General features: G+C 42.7%; 1 protein-coding gene and 1 long non-coding RNA gene across 6 annotated transcripts in view; one reads left to right on the top strand and one right to left on the bottom strand.

Moving 5' to 3' along the window:
* The window catches only part of CDKAL1 (CDK5 regulatory subunit associated protein 1 like 1), a 703,328-nt gene that overhangs the window by 96,934 nt on the left and 586,713 nt on the right, over nucleotides 1-19,681 (top strand). For all 5 annotated transcript variants that reach the window (XM_042985612.1, XM_015541091.2, XM_007074528.3 and 2 more), the window contains exon 5: nucleotides 12,171-12,255. In XM_042985612.1, coding sequence (XP_042841546.1) covers nucleotides 12,171-12,255 — 85 coding nt within the window. The remainder of the gene's footprint in view (nucleotides 1-12,170; nucleotides 12,256-19,681) is intronic.
* On the bottom strand, nucleotides 12,720-19,221 carry LOC122238546. Its single transcript, XR_006217470.1, has 3 exons — nucleotides 19,095-19,221; nucleotides 14,989-16,766; nucleotides 12,720-13,733 (listed from the first exon to the last, which is right to left on the bottom strand). It is a non-coding gene; the product is annotated as an uncharacterized LOC122238546 (long non-coding RNA).

Here is a 19,681-nt window from a genome sequence, read left to right as displayed (position 1 = left end):
AAAAACAACAGATCGTATTCCCAGCATTCCTGTAGCTTTTTGTGTATGTATTTAGCTGTACTGTAAGTAGTTGGTTTTATGAGGTGGTTAAAAAGGCCAAAGATAAAAAGTTCCTTCCTTCGTTCCTTCGTTCCTTCCTTCGTTCCTTCGTTCCTTCCTTCCTTCCCTCCTTCCCACCTTCCCACCTTCCCACCTTCCCACCTTCCCACCTTCCCACCTTCCCACCTTCCCACCTAACTACCTTCCCTCCCTCCCAGCTGCTGTTTATTTTTCGGGTCTGTTTAAGTGTGAAACATTATTCCACAATAAAGTGGAATTGTATATTGCTGAGTTCTTAAAAAAAAGATACAATTGCATTTTTTAATAACTCTGTTTTTTTATGTGTAGTAAATGATCAATAGTGACTTATTTTCTCCCTTACCAAAATGTGGTTTCAACTAGCTGCCGGTACTATGTATCTAATTAACCCAGTTTTCAGTGATCCAGGTGTACAGATTACCCATGACTGTTAAAGCAAAAGCTCTTGCTTTCCTTTGGTTCCTTGAGAGTTTTCTAAGGTGCCTAATTGCAGCCATAGGGAGGCAGGAGACTGTTTCGGGGGTCTGGGGAGCATCCTGATGCATACAGGGGTGATGGACAGAAATAGACATTCACATTAGTTTGGAGGTGAAATCCTTCGGGAGGGGTTGGATGTGCTGCAGGGGATGGTGATGGAAAAGGAATGGTTAAAGGTGACTGTCCGGTTCCTGGTTTTAGCATTTGGGTAGATGGGCCCTTAATAGAGATGGGAAGGACTGGAAGAGGTAACATTTAGTCGCTTGCCTGTTGGCTCTCAGCTACGATCTGCTGACTGTCCTCTGTCCCGGTCTGTATTGTGTGGGACTGCATTTCGCAGTCTTCTTTACCTTTCGGCTTTTGTGGGTAGGACTGGCCAATGAGAGGCACTGAGGGAAGGCTGGAGGATTGGAATGGGGAGAAGGTAGGATATTTTCCTCCCTCTCTTTTTGCTCCAGGTTGTGTCCCAGGGGACCAGGCAGTTTCATTCCTGTGGCTCAGCTCCTACCAGGCAGCAACTCCCTCGGGCAGCCCCAGCTCCGTCGGACAGCTCCAGCCTGAGGTGTAGCCCCTGCCGAATGATGGCAGCTTCTGGGCTCTTACAACCCCACCTCTTCTGGTGGGTCCCTCCAGCCTTTAGGCTGCTGATGCTTTCTTGCTGTTACTCACGTCCTGGTTGCTCCCCTGTTTCCTATTTGGTGTCTTGGCTTTTCCATCGCCCATGGAACCACATTTCTATATTTTTCTAAAATGTCTGGAGTGGTTTCCTCGCTAGAATGAACCTGATGAATACAAGGGTGAAAATGTGAGAGTCCAGTTTCAGAAATGGTTTTTGTCAAGTTTAATATTTCTGTGATGCATTCCACTGGAGATGTTATGGGTGAACTGGATAGTGGGCTCAGACGGATGTCTGATCTGAAAGTATAAATTCGGGTGTTGTTGCTCAGCATAGTGGTAGTATTTTAGACCATGGGAGGACGGGTCGGGCTCATGGAGTGAACCCATGAGAAGAGAACCAAACTCTAGGACGTCAGGAGGTCTACTCATGGAGGGCAGAGGGGTCGGGGGGTAAGAGGAACGGGAGTGTCGTGCTGTTGACGCCGACAGGAAAAGGGTGTCGGGCGGCTGCGTCATGCTGCTGCAGCGTGTGGCGTTTGGTTGGTGCAAAAAGAGTTCTTGTGAGATGTTTGGGAAGGGACTGAAGAAATGGGAAGATAGGAAGATTCAGACAAGGTATGGTTTTTATAATTGCTTTTTTTTTTTTTAGTTTGAAATGCTTGGTTTTTGAATATGCAAGAAAGTCTTCCTTTTCCCTTGTCTCCTGTAAACCCCATTTCTGCTCCCTCCATCCAGTTCCAGCCGTTGCCATTTATTTCTGGCACCCGTCCCGACGCTTTGAGGCAGATGCAGGCACTTGGGATCACGGAGTCTATTTTACCCCACAGCCCCAGTGGTAGCATACCGTATGCATATTTTAACATCTTCTTCTTGGGGAAATGTGTCCTGGTGGTCTTCCCGTTGTAGGATTTAGAGGCCAGTCATTCTGCTTCTTTCGTGAGCAGCCTTATAGCGGTCTCCTTTCCGAATGTACTTGGAACGCCTTTAACCGGCCACCTTGTACTGTTGCAAATAACGCTGCAGTGAATGACCTTGCACGTGTATAAATATGCTTGTAAGTAGGCTAACTCCGTAGACGCAGGACTTCTGGGTCAGAGGATACGCCTCTGCCCCTCGAGTGGACGTGGCCCGAATCGTGTCCGTACATGCTGTGGTGGTTTACGCTCCCACTGGCACTGCCCGACAGTGCCGGCTTCTCCATGGTAGCGGCAGCACAGTGTGTTATCAGGCTTTTGACACTCCAGTAAGTGAAGCACGGCGCGCTTGGCTGTTCTTCATGCGGTTTTAATTTTCATTTATTTCAAGATGGGATTGGGGCGCCTGGGTGGCCAGTCAGTTAAGCGGCCGACTTCGGCTCAGGTCATGATCTCGCGGTCTGTGAGTTCAAGCCCCGCGTCAGGCTCTGTGCTGATAGCTCAGATACTGGAGCCTGTTTCGGATTCTGTGTCTCCCTCTCTCTGACCCTCCCTCGTTCATGCTCTGTCTCTCTCTGTCTCAAAAATAATTAAACGTTTAAAAAAAAAAAAAGAAATCAAGATGGGATTGAACATCTTTTTGTACGGTGAAGACCCAGAGGTGTTTCTTTTTTGTGTGAACTCTTAAGTTCGTATTCTTTGCCCCCTCCCTTTTTTTTTTCTATTGGAGTTTATTCTTCTGAATTTTTGAATTTTACTCATGAGGCCTGTGGGCTCAAAAGCTCAGAGTGGCAGGAGCAAGAGCCTGCAGGGTACGCCGACGCGCTGTGGTTCCGGATGGAGGGGTGGCGGCCGGATCGTGAAGTGTCCGCACGGGTCCGTTTGGTTCGTACATCGGCCCTTACTTTATGAACCTACTGAACATACAGAAATCAATGCCCTGTTAGGGATTCCTTAGATGCAGTGACTTCTGAGCCAATTATTTGTCAGGATCAACAGGGCAATTTAATTTGGAAAGATGATGGGGAATATTCGCAATGTTCTCTCCTACACAGTAAGGCAAAGGGTCTGTCCTGCACTCTGATTTTGATTATGACCAGCCCTCCTTAGCTGTGTAATTAATTTTCAGTAGTTATTGGTAGAATTTTGCCAGCTTTTATTTCTCATTGAAAAAAAAACCTTCTTTTCCTTTCATACACTAAACAGAGTTCAAGCTGACCCTTGGCTTCATCTTATTTCTGTGAAGCACTCAGCGGGACTCGTTTTAAAAGAACAAACTTATTATACGAGCAATCTCTAAGAATAAGTGCTTCCCCGTAGGAGCTCCTATGTTCTGCTTCGCTCAGAAACACACTGAAGAGTCCCCGATACTCTACAGGGGAGGGTCACTTCTTGCTCTGAGTGTTTCAGACTGGGAACTGACTGGAGACGCTCCGTCTCTTTCTTTCATTTCTGCTCTCCCTCTCTCTCTTCTTCTCCCCCCCCCCCCCCCGCCCTGCTTATTCTTCCCATCCCCCCCTACTCCTCCCACCCTAGCTGGCTGAGGGCAGAATACTTTCTCACAGATCATTTCCATTGCTTTTGTTAAACCGATTTTGAAAACATGGTTACTCCATTCTGTTTACACAGCCCCTATGGAGAACAGTGAATGGAACAGAGAAGAAAAAAATGAATCCACTGACCAGAACTCTCATTTTGCCTTTTATTGGTTTTTAAGAAATTACTTTATAAACATGCACCTCAACGGTGCTTTTAAATTCTCCTCCTAAAGCATATTCTCTGTGTGGTAGGCACCCAGTGATTCGTATCGCATAAATAAACTCCCTGGGTATGGTTAAGCGTAATGGACATTTAAACTGTTTGGACTTGCCTTCCAGAGTTCCATAGTAAAGAAACTCCCCCAGAAGGCTTTGGGGTTTAAGGCGGTCAACTTTTTTCCCCCTCTTCGTTTTGTTCTTAGTGAGTTTTTATTTGTATCCGTTTTCTTAACTGCCCTGCTTAAATCTATGAATAGAGCCCTCTCCCTGTCCTGTGCAGCTGCTCTGGTGGACTTTCAAATGGAACAGTCGCGGAAGATAAATGTTTTGTTCTGAGTGGTGCTGACTTGACCCGTGCCCATCTCTTCTGTGATGCCGCCATTGTGCGGAAGCCTGCAGGGTGAGAGGAGCCGGGTGGCTGTGAGAGTCAGCCTGTGCCTTGGACTCAGGATCCTGCACTCATTATTAATTCTCTCTTTATTTGCATGTCTCCTACGGATTACAGAAGGCCAAGAGCTGACACGTTCAGGATCTTGGAAATTTTGGAAATAGCCGAGCGGTTCCTTTTGAAGCCTGATTATTAGTCTTCTTAGAAATACCGTGAGGCAGTCTTACAGCCATGCAATACTTCTTTGTTTTGTTTTTAGGTATTGTCTGTATTATTTTTGATCAAGAGGCAAAAAGCCACTAATGAGGCATTCTAATTTCCTTAAGTTTATAGTCTCTGGAGTCAGTTTGTCTGGATTTCTAATCCTGCCCCCCACCCCCCCTTGCTGTGTGATTTTAGGCAAGTTACTTTTCCTTTCTAAGTCTTAGATTCTCTCTCTAAAATTAGAGTAAAAGTGAACCCACCTCAAACTGGGAGGATTAAGTCGGGAAAAAAATGAGTAGGATATGCTTGACTCCTACCACTCGATGCATAATATATACTCAGTAATGCTAGTTATTAGCAGTACCGCTACTCAGATTTTTATTACTTTAGGCTTGAAAGTAATTTATCTAGCATATATAAAGAAATAGTTTGGAGAGTAATGCTTTTTGATTAAAACAAATAGTAGTTTGTTTCTCTCTCCTCACACTCAGAGTAGGCGGTGTGTCAATGACCGTCATTTCCTTGGTTCAGTGAGTGCAAAAGCTTTTAGCCGTGAGGAGAGAAGTCCCTCAGAAAATGTATATCGGCTCACTGTTTTCATGATGGGTCTCAGCAGGAAAATAGTTTTTATATTCTCACCTTAAAATGAAAGAACGCTACTGATTCTAAGCTCTCTGGAAAAGGAAACTTAAAAAATTTTTTTTCCAAAAAGGTTTGATTCATTTTCTTAAATGAAAAAAGCAATAGATACTTAAAAACATTGAAGTAATACAGATGGATATAAATTAAATATTAATGTTTCCTGTCTCAGGATTAATCTCTATACAGTTATACAAATAAGGACCATAAAAACAGAAAAGAGAAAGACTATAAAAGGAGCGTGTGAACACCTCACTCCCAAGGACAAACACCTCAGTTTCATGTATGTGTTTTCAGAAATGCTCTTTACTTAGAATGGAATTTGCCTTAAAATTTTTTTTTTCACATTTGTTTATTTTTCAGAGAGAGAGAGAGAGAGAGAGAGACAGACAGACAGACAGACAGAGTGTGAGCGGGGGAGGAGTAGAGAGAGAGGGAGACACTGAATCCAAAGCAGGCTCCAGGCTCTGAGCTGTCAGCACAGAGCCCAATGTGGGGCTCGAACCCATGAACCGTGAGATCATGACCTGAGCTGAAGTCAGATACTCAGTTGTCTGAGCCATCCAGGTGTCCCTGGAATTTCCTTGAAAAAAAAATTTTCTTTTAATGTTTATTTTTGAGAGAGAGAGAGAGAGCGAGCGAGCAGAGGAGGTGCAGAGAGAGAGGGAGACACAGAATCCAAAGCAGGCTCCAGGCTCTGACCTGTCAGCACAGAGCCCAACGCGGGGCTCAAACCCATGAACTGTGAGATCATGATCTGAGCCGAAGTCAGATGCTTAACTGACTGAGCCACCCAGGTGCCCCTGGAATTTCCCTTTTTAAAAAACAAATACAAGACCTGCCCTCTGCACCTTCCTTTTCTTTCACCTGATGATTTAACAAAGATAATTATAAAATAGCATTTATAGCTTTATCTTGCTTTTTGAGCTGAGTGGTATTTTAGCAGTAGTCTCATTTATTTTCACAGTTTCCTTATAATGGATATGTAGGCTTTTTAGGTTTTTTGCTTTGTCAGTAATGCTTACTGAGATTTGTAAAATTGATTACTTGTCTCTCTCTATGTATGTGTGTATGTGTGTATAGGTGTACGTGTGCATATATGTGTGTGTATAAACACACGTGTGTGCTGCAAGTAGCCCAGAAGCGTGTGTCAGAGGAACTCTGATGCACATTTAAATTTTTGAGAGCAGTTCCACATTGCATTCCAAAGAGTTTTATCCGTGTAGACTGCCGTCGGCAAAGTGAGGCGTCGGTGTCCCATTTGCTTTGCTAGCAGTAGGTAGTGTCGTAGGTTTTAATAGCTTCCGATTTGAAATGAGAATATAAGATCTTACTTCATTTTGCATTAAAAAAATTCAGTGAGATCAGTGGATATCAAGATAAATTCCTAACAGATCAAAGATCTACATGTAAAACCATATGTGTATTAGGAGAGGACATTGGCAAACTCCTTAGTAATCTGGGAATAGAGGAATCTTGTTAATTATGACTCAAAATCTAGAAGTAATAAGAGGAGAGGTTGATGAATTTGTTATCTTAGAAATAAAACTACATGAAGAAAGTCTGTAAGAAAGTAAAGCGACAAAGTGAGAAAGAATACTGGAATATATCATCGACAGAGAATTAATATTCCTTGTGTGTATTTGTGCATATTAGTAATTAAAACAAGATAAAAATGTTTAGCCTGAGGGGGGGGGAATGGGCAAAAAGACATGAACAAATGGAAAACATTAAAAAAAATTGCAAACAGCCCTTAAATATATGAAAAGATGCTGAGCTCCTTCATAACAGGAGAAATACATACTGAAACCTCCCTGGGACCCAGCTTCCCACCAGATTGGCATAAGTGCAGAGGTTTGATAGCACGCTGTGTGGGGGTTGATGTGGGTCAACGGGCAGTCTCATGCATTGCTCATGGAAATGCAAGGTGGTGCACCCTTTATGGATAGGAATTTCAAAGTATGTAATGGAACGACATAAAAGTTTATCCCTTGACAGCAGTGCCACTTTTCGGGGCTTGATTCCGAGGGTAATCTGGGAAGCATACAAAATGATACAGGCACAGTGCTTTCATTGGAGCCCTGTTTTCAGAATGAGGGACTGAAAATAATCAGATCTTGACAGCTAGATCCCATCTGGCTAGTCTGAAGCTAGTTCCCTTCCGGACCAGTCGTGGTGTCCCGGCTCTGGCGTTGGCAATATTTGACTTCTGTGTAGATGATTTTCAGCTGCACGTCAGGCGTCGACTGCACCGGAGGCCACATCTCAAGTAGCAGTCTTTCTTGGATCCTCTCCAAGCCTGTGCCTCCAAGCTGGCTGCCTTCTTACTGCCTTTCCCTTCCTGGGTTCATTCTAGCCCATCTGCCTAGTCCTTCTTTCCCCGAGTGGTCTTCTCTAGCTGCTGCTCCTCCGACACTGGAGGCGTTGGTGACTAAAATGCTCCGATGGAGGCAAGACCGTAAGGCGTTAACTGTCTCTTTGCAGACATTTAATCTAATAACCAAGCCATCCACTAGCGGTGCCATGTTTGAACGTTGACTTTATTTTGGGAGATGGGTTCCTGGAAAGGCAGTTCTTCTGGCATTTCTTGATTCTTCTAGAAGGTGGACGACGCTAATCTGGTTGATTTCTGTTTCTGATGCCATTCACTCCTACCCTGCTAGTGTTAATGTTTGAAGTTGGCATGTATCTTCAAATTGATAAGAACATGACTACAGTTTTCTGCCCCTCTTGAAGAGCTGTTACACAGTTGATGGTGGTTCTGACAGTTGCTGGCATCTTAGAACCCAGAAAATGTGTTTATAAGGGGGCAAATCATGTGGAATCTGCATTCTTTATGGGCAAATCACTTCCCTTTTGTAGTGAGTTTATTTTCTGTGTTAGTTAAAAAAAGCGGGGGGGTCTTTGAGTGATTGTGGGTTGGCACAGAGATAGAGATTCAGAAACCTTTCTTTAACTCTTAGCATTTAACATGATTGATTACCCCTTTTTCAGATAGTTTTTTTCTTTGGATTTCTGTCACACCATGTTTTCTGTGTTTTATCCTCTTATCTTGCATGCTGTGCCTTTTCAATGTCCTTGTCCCTCTCACCGTCTTCTCCAGACCTTGAATGACCCGGTGTTCTGCCCTCTACTTCTTTCTCTCTCCTTTCTCTTTTTCTCCTGTAATCTCGCCCATTCCTGTAAATTCTGACATGTTCTGTAGGGTTTTGATTCTGCTCTTTGTCCAGGCTGAAAGACTCCCGCGAGTTTCGGTTTCTTTTATACCAATAGCTGCTCAGTATTTCTAGTTGGAGATTTAATAAGGATTTCAAACAAAGCACGGCCCCCTAAAACCCCTGTTGATTCTTTTAGTCCCCAAGTCTCTTTTTTCCAGCCTTTCCCCAACTCAGTAAATGGCACCACAAACAACTGACCATCAGGTCCAAGTTCCTTCCATGTGCTGAGGAATCCTACTTGACTCCTTCTTGCACTATTCCTGTCTCGTCTACCCATGAATTCTTTTGATTCTACCTCCGAAATAGCCCTCCTCCATTTACTTCTTACCTTTGCCGTCGCTGTAATCCCAGTCCAGCTTATGCTGTCCTTTTCACTTAGTCTTAGACCAGTGTGTCAGCTTCCAGCTGGGTTTCTGGACTTGACTTTTTTCCCTGTTTGTAGTCTTCACAGCACTTCTGGAATGGGCTTTCTGAAGTAGAGATGAACCGTTTGAAACCCAGTGGTGACTTCCCGTTACGTTTACAATGCTGTGTCAACTAACGATTGTTTCCTGCCTGCCTCTCTGACCTTTCTGTCCCGACTTTCACTGTGTCCAGTCACACTGTTCTCTCTGGTACTGGAACGTGACAAGTTCAATCTTGTCTCGTGGCCTTTATTTTACACTTGCGGTGTTTTCTTCTTGAAATGCTCTTTCTTCTGGTCTTTGCATGCTGGGTTTCTTTTGTCACTTAAGTCTCAACTCAGATTTGAGTTGAGGTCTCTGAGACTTATTTTGGCCAGCAGCCCCCTAATTATTCTTTGTCTATTACTCTTATTCTCTCTTAATATCACTGGCCAGTACCTGAAATTACCTTGTTTTCTGTCTTTTTTTTTTTTTTTTTAAATCAGACTTCCTTCTCAAGACTTAAACTCCTTGAGGGTAGAAACTCTTTTCACAGCCATATCTTCTGTTCCTAGAATGGAGCCTGGCACATAGTAAATCCTCATTGTGTTACTATTGTGTACTGACTGATTTGTGCTTGTAAATAGTGTGTTTTGACAATATTAAGTAAGATGTACTGACACAAAACTGAGTTCAGAAATAATTGGATAAGAGACTCTTGTGTTCATTGGAGAAGGGACATTGTCTTTTGAGGGGTGGTTAAAAAGTTGCGCAATTTTGTAGGCATCTTGGTATATTCATCGGGTTCCTGTTCATTGCAGTTAGATCACTGAGCATAACAGTCGCCTTATTCTGAGAGTCCGTACATTCTGCCACATTTCAGACGGAGTGGAATAATTTGCCTTATTTATTGCTGGAGTTCTTCTTGAAATGGCTTTTGTTGCAGTATGTAGGGTGAGAGATGGCTTTAAGGTGACTGAGTAGAAGAATGTGCCATGATACAAAAGCTGGCATCTGGTGCAGATAGTTCTGTCTTTAGGTTTTTGCTTATTTTAGATAAATGCCTAGCCTTTATTTATTTATTTATTTATTTATTTATTTATTTATTTATTTATTTATTTATTTTGTCATTAGCTAACAGACACCCATGACCTTTACTTATCTGTGTAATACATTGCTCGGAGTTTAGGATTATCTTTAAAATTCACCATTCCCCCAGTACATACTTAATGGGTATCTCCCATGGACCAGGTGTTGTAATAAGCGTTGGGGGTATAACTGTGAATGAGATCAGGTCTCAGCCCTAAGTGTTTGTTAAATAAATTGCTGAAGCTTATTCACGAACATGAGTCTCGCCTTCAGAGCTTTAGCAGAAAGGTGGAAGCGCCATATGCATGTGGTTCCGCGCTAGCGTCTTCCTTCTCTCTTCTTGAGCCTCCTGGCACATTGTTCAGTGTTGCACGGGTATTTGAATGTTCATTCTGTGCCCGTCGCTGTATTAGGCCCCGGACATTCAGAGGGCAGCAGATAAAAATGCTGTCTTCAGTATGTCTTACGTAGCAATGAAGACAGGCTGGGGAGATGCATTCTTTTCATACGGAATGTGAAGTGCGGGAATAGTCTTGGCGCAGTCTACCACGGGGTGCAGGGAAGACGCCTCTGCGGACCTCAGGCTGCACCTGAAAGATGAGTAGGAGGTAGCCAGGTAGGCAGACGAGTGAAGCAAACAAAGATCTTGTAGCCCGCTAGAGTAGTGCAGGCTTTAGCAATTACAACCGGTTTGCTGTGGCTGGAGGGACAGATGAATGTAGGGAGAAATTCATACTGAAGTTGGGGAGGTAGCTAGATCTGGAAAGGCCTTGATCACCACTGGAAGTCATCAGACGATTGGTATTAGAGGGAGGTCTTTCAGGCGGCATCGTGGAGAATAATTAGGAGGGGACAAGGGCAGGTAGGTAAATACTCATCATTTCTGACTTTGAACAGGGAAGTGACATAACCAGATTTTTTAAGTAAAAGGTCACTCTGGCTGTTGGGAGGGAAAATAGACCATGAGGTGTGGGAGGGGGATACGGATGGAAGGAGTGAGACGGGGAAGGAGGGATCGTAGCCTTCAGCTGATAAACAGGTAGAGGCACCTTGTCTTTAATCGATTCAAGAATTTTTTGGTCTGGTGTCTATAAAAATATTTCATCTTTTTTATAATAAAATGTTTGGGGAAAAAAAAGTCTTTGCCAATTTGCCAGAAGCTTTGATGTGCTCGCCATCCCTTTGACAGAATGCTGTCACTTGAGGTTCCCTTCCTGGGTGGAGAATGTGTGCACTGACATCGGCTTGTCCTCGTGGTTCTTCATGTCATTACACCTTGGCTTCTGGTATTCCAGTCGTATACGTCGTGGGTGCTACAGTCTTCGATTTCGGATTTCTTTTCGTTGTGAGAGTCCTGTTTCGGTGTGTACATCCTGTTAGACAACAGGGTAGCTGCAATAGCATCAGACACCGTAGGCATTTACAAACTCGCTTCGTAAGTTGACGGGTTTGGATTCTCGGTTGCGTTGCCAGTGAGTTTGTCATCGTACGGTAGTCCCCCCTCCACAACCCCAGCGCTCATCGGCTGTTTCGGTGACCCGTGGTCAGTCACAGTCCAGCAGCAGGTGGTGCTCCTTGTGGCGTATTGCTAGAAGGTCAAGTAGTAGCCTAACACTACGTCCCAGTGCCTGTGTGTTCACCTCCTTCATCTCCTCACGTGGACGTTTTGCCGTCTCCCTTCGTCACTAGGGGAAGGGTGAGTGCAATACGGTGAGATACTTTTACAGAGAGAGACCCATTCACATAACTTTTGTTGCACCATACGAGTATAATTGTTCGATTTTATTATCAGTTAGTGATTCTCTTACTGTGCCTGATGTATAAATGAAACCTTATCACAGATATGTATGCACAGGAGAAACCATAGCATCTATAGGGTTCAGTACTGTCTGGTTTCAGGCATCCCCTGGGGGTGTTGGGACGTGACCCTACCCAGGATGGGGGGGACCACATACATAACAATATTGGATCAAACTGGTGAGAGGCATGAAAGGCTCACTTTGACATAAATGATTAACTTTTTCAGGGAAGACAAATTATAGTTTTAACAGCATCTCAAGCTGCAGAATATTCAGTGTATGATAATATCTCCGCCTGGAAAATATTGACACGGTCCAAAGAGGGCAGTTAACTGCATATTCCACTCAAGTGTTTGGAAGTTTTTAAGTAAGGGAAGAAAATGCTTATTTATATTTTCACTAAAAAGATACAGCACAGGTTCTAAATTGTTGTATTTCTCACGAATATTTCCATAGTCTGTAGAGCAGTTAGGGAGCGTGATGCCGTTGACAACGTACCTGACTGTCCACTGCGTCTGTCACCGTGCCGTCAGGGTAAGCGCTTGAGTGATTGTGAATGGTTAAATGTGATACTGAAATTTCTTTTTTATATCTGTTTTTTAATAGAAAATGCATCAGACGCAGATCTATGGCTCCTGAATAGTTGTACTGTAAAAAACCCAGCTGAAGACCACTTTAGAAACTCCATAAAGTAAGTGGAAGTTGTTTTTTCCCTGTTTTTAAATAAGTGAAGTAAGAACTTCAGGAAATCAACTTCTAAAAAATTCCCTAATAATAGGGGTGCCTGGGTGCCTCAGTTGGTTAAACGTCTGACTCTTGATTTTGGCTCAGGTCCTGATCTCTCCTGGTTTGTGGGTTCGAGCCCCGCATCAGGATCTGTACTGACAACGTGGAGCCTGCTGGGGATTTTCTTTCTTCCTCTCTCTCTGCCCCTCCCCTGCTTGTGCGGACTCGCTCACTCTCTCTTAAAATAAATAAATAAACTTAAAAAAATAAAAAATTCCCTAATTTTATATATATATATATATATATATATATATTATATTTATAATATATATTCATATATACATATATACACATGTATATAAATGTATACATATACATGAAATTTAGTATGTATCAAAAAAAGTATGAATTGGAGTTTTAAGATTATACTGTTTTGACTTTACGTGATAAAGAATGTAACTTTAATGTGGACTTTTCCCATGGGTGATTTGAATATTTGTTGAGTAGTAATGACGTCTTCTTCTCAAGGAACCCAGTCTACACTTGTTGGATCAACTCAAAACAGTCTTTCCCTCTTTATTCTTTCCTGCCCATTAACATTGTTCTCGATACTAACGATGCCTGGCCTTGAGGGGAGTGAAGTTCAGTGGAGGAGAAGGGCATCTAAGTCCTTCTTTCTTTTGTTCCTTCATGTTCAAGTGAAAGAAGTATCCTTTTGCATATGTGCTCTATATCTCCTCCTGTTCACCTTCTTGGAAACCTTGGTTTATAAATTATGTCCTCCTTTTCCTATGTTTTCAATGTCTCTTCATCTCACTGGTGCCTTTCCATGGGTACTGAAACCTCAGGTCTGATTAGTCCCAGGGTCCCCTTGTAGCTATCCCTGCCCAGGATTCATCGGTCCCGGGGCCCCCTTGTAGCTGTCCATGCCCGGGTCTCATCGGTCCCGGGGCCCCCTTGTAGCTGTCCCTGCCCGGGTCTCATCGGTCCCGGGGCCCCCTTGTAGCTGTCCCTGCCCGGGTCTCATCCGTCCCGGGGCCCCCTTGTAGCTGTCCCTGCCCGGGTCTCATCGGTCCCGGGGCCCCCTTGTAGCTGTCCCTGCCCGGGTCTCATCGGTCCCGGGGCCCCCTTGTAGCTGTCCCTGCCCGGGTCTCATCGGTCCCGGGGCCCCCTTGTAGCTGTCCCTGCCCGGGTCTCATCGGTCCCGGGGCCCCCTTGTAGCTGTCCCTGCCCGGGTCTCATCGGTCCCGGGGCCCCCTTGTAGCTGTCCCTGCCCGGGTCTCATCGGTCCCGGGGGCCCCTTATAGCTGTCGCTGCTCGGGTCTCATCGGTCCCGGGGCCCCTTGTAGCTGTGCTGCTGCTTTCCTTCTTGTCTTTCCAGCCAGACTTCTTAGATGCTCCATCTCTCCACATCCCGTTCATACTCAGCCACCATGGGTTTTTCTGTCAAATACATCAAATGAAATATATCAGACATTTATGAAACATGTACAGTTTACATAATAATAAACATAGCACCTATATAGCAACCACTCAGTGTAAGAATTACAACATTGCCAAGACTTTAGAAACCACCACGTGTCCCTTTTTTGTATCCTATCCCTAAGAAGTAATCTTTACCTTGACTTTTGTGAGTTGTTCCCTCACTTTTGTTAGTAAATCTACATTTAGGAAGAGTATCGCCCCAAACAACGTGTGGTTTAGCTTTGTCCTGTTTTGAACTCCATTTGTTGGACTTACTGATGTTAGAGATTTGCTTCTTTTCCTCAGCAATAGGATTTTAGATTTATCCATTTGATGGATATAAAATAACTGGTCCTTCTTACATTTCACTGGATGGATTTGTCACCGTTTGTTCATCTTATTATTGATCGAGTACTGAGTTTTCCCAGCGTTTTGCTTTTATGAACACTGTTGCTCTGAACATTGTGAACATGTTTTCTGGGGCACATGGGCAAGCGTTATTTTAGGATACGGACATAGGAGTTGACTCACTGGGTCACAGGTGAATGTGTATTCAGATGTTAGTAATGTCAGACTCTTCTTCCTGAATGGATGTACCAGCGTTCACTCCCTGCAGTAACGGGTGTGTGCTACGTTCTTGCCAGTTCTCCATATAGTCAGACTTCTAGGTGTTTGCCAGTCTCGTGGGAGAGGTGATGGCTCACTGTGGTTTTAATTTGCATTTCCTTGATTACTAATGATGTTGAGCATCTTTTTATATGTTTATTGGCCGTTTGGGTCTATCTTTTTTTGTGAAATGGCTTTTTAAATATTTTTTCCTGTTCTTTTTTTTTACTGTTTGTGGGAATATATGTATTCTCTATACTAATCTTTACATGTTGTATAGGCAGCAGACATCAATTGTAGCTTTTTTCCCCCCACTTCCTTTAACGGTGTCTTATGATGAAGAAAAATTTTGGATTAAAATTTATTTTTTTCCTTTGGGTCTGTGCTCTTACTATTTACGAAGCTTTTCTTTACCTCAGAGTTAAGGTATTCTGTAATATTGTCTTCTAAATGTCTCCTCTTAATACTTTAAGTTTATAATCCATCTGGTGTTAATTTTTGTTGTATGGTACCAGGAAGGGGGTCCAGTGTCCTTTTCTCCCCCCATGTAGAAAGTGAATTTTTTTCAATATCATTTACTGTTTTTTAAAAAAATCCATTCTTTTCCTTTTGGGTATGTATTACTCACTCTGATGTTGTGTGTCCATAGATGTTTGGGTCTGTCCCTGGGATCTCTGTGTGGTTCCATTGATCTCTTTCTTTCTTTTGGTGCTGTTCCACACAGTGATTGATACAGCCTTATATGAAGTCTAGATATTTGATATCTACCAAGAATATCTTGGCTTTTCTTTGCCCTTTGTCCTTCCACATAAGTTTAGTATCAGATTCTAGGTTCAACAAGGAAGAAATACTGTTGAGGTTCTGATTGTGATAAGATTGAATCTCATGGTGACTTTGAGAGGAGAATTGGCATCTCTACATTTTGAGTTTTCCAGTGACGAATAAGGTATCTGGGCCTTCTTTGACTCTCCAGGAATGTATAATTTCTTCATATAGTACCTGTACTTGTTTTAGATCTTTCCCCTTAACAGTGTAGGGACAACCACATTATTCCAATATCATTTATTATTATATAAAAAAACATGTTATTTCTCCTTGTACCTGTACAGTATTTATTTTTATACCACTGTACAAGGTATTTTAAAAGAACTATCTTTCTAGCCATGTTTGCTCCCTTGGTCTCTCAGGATTAATTCTTGCAGCAGTGGGAAGGATGGTTGGGCGTAAGGACAAGTACAGCTCAGGAGTCCATGGAGGGCAAGAGTTGCAATAGTTTAGGAGCCTCATCTCACATGGAGGCGCTCGGGTAGGGAAGGAAGGAGTTGACTTAAGAAAGAAGAATTCTTTATCCTTTCAACATTGATGAGTATGACTCTAAGACCACTGGCTAGAGTATAATGGGGAATGCCAGACGGGGAGTTCAGTTGGAAGGAAGACATGTTTTGGTTTGGAACAGGCTGTATTTGAAGTCACAGCTATAAATACTCTAATAAAGTGATGATCCTGTTTGATCTTTATTGAGTGCCTTCTTGTGTGCTGGCCACTGTTTGGAATGCTTTGCCTCAGTGGGATATCACCTAGCTTAATTTTTGCAGTCTGTCACTGAGTTGTGGCTTACAGCTTTATTCCGCTTTTCCAGATGAGGCAGCATCTGTTTTCCAGAGGAAGTTCTGTAAGGCCGTTCAGTTCTCAAATGGTGCAGTTGGGATTGTAACCCAGGCAGTCTGACTGGAGTCGCTGTGTTCAGTCATTTTCTTACTGTGCCCCCCAGATAGAGCTGTCAGGGAAGCGTTTGTAGGACTCAGGCAGTCATCAGAGGGACCAACACTAAGAGACAGAGTTTATACTTTTTGCATAGAAGTGATAGCTGAATGTGATGGTATACTCAACTCAGAAACTCCAGGAGGAGCGGGGGGTGGGGGGCCACTTGCACTGCGGTGGGGAACAGAGGAGGGTGGTGGAGACGCAGGGTGGCGCAAGGGAGTGGAGTCACGGTGGGGAGCAAGCGAAGATGATGATTGCCAGATGCTGCTCGTTTTCAAAGTATGCTTTTCATTTTATGCGAAGTCGGTCGTGTCCCCAGGTTATCTACTCTTTCCTTCTAGGAAAGGTAAATAAGATGTAAGGGTATTTTCATGCTGTGGATACCCCCTCCGTACAGAACCCAGAGGATTTGGTTTCCGTGATTCTGTTTTGTAATGTAGCTAATGGCTGTGCTCCTACACTGTTTGTAGACTCAGATATAACGTGTGTCAGTGGGTTTTGTCGTATACACGGCTGTGTTGTGAATGTGGTTCCCAGGAACGATGCGGTGGTGGGATGATTAAATGAAGTCATCCCAGGAGAAAACCGTCTTTAAACACTGGTGGCAGCAAGCCCACTCCTTCAGTGCACTCTTCTGCTCAACTGAAAGAAAAACGTAAAAACAGTATTGGAGGTGATTAAGTAGTGTTGTTTTTTTTTTCTTTTAATGGCTTTAAAGGCTTTTGGTAATCACAACCAGTTCTTGTTAACATAAAGCCTATGCCAGTATTTGATTTGTTTCCAGAATAAATATAATCCGGTAAAAGACACAATAACGATGCTGAGGAAATGTCAAATTCAAGTGACATTTGTATACATGGAGAGACTCTCAGTGATGTCCTGCTTGTCTCAAGCCTCGTGCTTTACTTTGCTGCTTCCTCCCTTGTCGTCACTATCTCTTAACAGAGGATGGGAGATGAATACTTTACGTACTCTGGTACACCTTGAGTCGTCTACACTCTCCTTTATGCACTCTGTTACATCTTGAGTCGTCTACACTCTCCTTTACGCACTCTGGTACACCTTGAGTCATCTACACTCTGCGCACTGTTACACCTTGAGTCGTCTACACTCTCCTTTATGCACTCGGGTACACCTTGGTTGTCTACACTCTCCTTTATGCACGCTGTTACATCTTGAGTCATCTACACTCTCCTTTATGCACTCTGGTACACCTTGAGTCATCTACACTCTGTGCATCATTACACCTTGAGTCGTCTACACTCTCCTTTACGCACTGTGTTGCACCTTGAGTCGTCTACACTCTCCTTTATGCACTCTGGTACACCTTGAGTCGTCTACACTCTCCTTTACGCACTGTGTTGCACCTTGAGTCGTCTACACTCTCCTTTATGCACTCTGTTGCGCCCTCAGTCGTCTACACTCTCCTCCAGTCTCCTGGCTTCGTCCTTTCCCTTTCAGTGTCCTCTCTTGAATTCATTTTCTTTTTTTCTTCTTCCTTTCTTTTCTTTTTTTTTTGATGATAGTGAGACGACATTTAAATTCAGGAGAGTCCAGTAGGTTTTTCCTTCTTCCTGTTCTACTTCACTTAATCCCTTCTGCTCAAATTCAAAGATTTACAAAGATGAGCTGAGACCTATGTTTTTTAAAATCTAGATCTTGTACGAATAACGATTGCTTCACTTTGCCGCTCATTCCTGAACGTGATCATTTCTGATCTTCTGCTTTTGTTTCTCTCCCATTGTATTTTTGGTATTTAATAATTGTCTTTAATTACTCATCACCTCATATTTATGTCTCTTGAGTCACTGAGGCAGGAGTAAAGAGAGATAACTCTAAGGGATTTATCTACTGTCTTTTATGTCATTAATACCATTAATATTAAGATTCATGAATCATTGATCTCATTGATTAAAATCCATGAATTGTGAAATCCTAATGAGACAATGGTAGACTGATTTTTTTTTCCCCCTGGTGGTGATGGTCAAACTTCACAGTATACACAGTATTGTAGGCAGTGTTATTTAATGTTGGTCAGAGAGAATGTGGCTTAAAATTATTTGAAAGTCTTCATTTTATAAGCTAGTGCTGATAATATAGCATTTGATCTTTAAATAATTCGTTAATCTAGTTAATGTACCCGATACAAAAGTGCACGTCTATATTAATCTGTAGGCTGTGCTGCTCAGTACTTTGTACTGGCTCTCTTCTAGTTGATCTAATTATTAAGGTTTTACAGTGTTTGTGTTACTGGTATTCAGATTGATAAGCGAGTGGGAGTTTTAAGTAACAAAAATGAAGTCGAGTGATTTTGGTGGGGGGAGGCTGCTTTCTGAACTTTGAAATCTTAAATGCTGTTGCCTTTGCTGGTTTTGAAAAAAAATCACTAATGAGCCCCATGTTTTGTGATAGCAGCGTATTGGATGTGTGCACTTTCCTCTTGAGCATTTGCTAGTTGCCCTGTCCTTGTTTTATTCATTACACCAGTTTGATTTAGACAATATGGCCTTTAACTTGAGGGGCTCTTGAAAAAGATCAAAAGTTTCAAAAAAATAAAATTTGCTCTTAATGAGAGTATCAAATAAGAAAACTCCTTTGGTTAATGCTTTATAGAAATGTGGGATCTTTTCTGTGCCACCTAAAGGAGGTCATTCAGAGGCTGGTGAAAATAAACACATCTTGTGTGTTCTATATAAATGACAGAAAGAATAGCCAGCTTGCTTTGATCATATGGGCTGTCAACCTCTTTTTGACCTGGTGCATGATTAACCCAAACGGGCAGTGTGGTTTTAGCCCTGCTGATAGTGGATAGACCAGAGTCACTGGTTCTTTGAACCACCTTTGCTATAGAAATAAATGGTAATGTGGAAGGGAAGGTTTAGATATCTGAGTGAAATTACTTGAGAGAACAATTGGAAATTTAAGAAGGAATGAACAGAGAAGAAAACGGTTGAGACAGAGGCTACTTACTTTGTATAACATCTTTTTGTCTACAGGACAGCTCCTTATATAGCATTCTGTTGAGAGAACACAGAAGTTATTGGATGGTCATTCCTATTATGAAGTCATTTTTTTGCTCTATGTAGATTTAACTTGGAGTTCTTCATAAAGTTGGGGACGCAGCATAGTATTGTTTGAACATGAATTTGTACAATGTTTTAAAAAAGCTAACCTATTAAGAACAGAGAAATGCTTGGCCTTTCAGTTAGTAATTATCCAGTTTATAAGAGAATAAAAAGCTTGACTGATTGTGTTGTTAACCTAGATTCACTAGTAATCAGGTTATCTTTTGGAAGAGAAAATTAACAGTTGGTTTTAGTTTGGCCTTACAGAAGTTGTTCTGTTAAACTTAATTTTTGGAGCGCCGGGGTGGCTCAGTCGTTAAGCATCTGACTCTTGGTTTCAGCTTAGGTCATGATCTCACAGTTTGTGAGTTCAAGGCCCGCATCAGGCTCTGTGCTGGCAGCATGGAGCCTGCTTGGGATTTCTCTCTCCCCCTCTTCCTCCCCGGCTTGTGTGCTCTTTCTCTCAAAAAATAATAATAAATAAGCATAAAC

Source organism: Panthera tigris, chromosome B2, assembly GCF_018350195.1.
Source record: "Panthera tigris isolate Pti1 chromosome B2, P.tigris_Pti1_mat1.1, whole genome shotgun sequence".
NCBI lineage: Eukaryota > Metazoa > Chordata > Mammalia > Carnivora > Felidae > Panthera > Panthera tigris.
The sequence above is the reverse complement of the archived record's forward strand: the minus strand, read 5'-3'. Positions and strand labels throughout refer to the sequence as shown.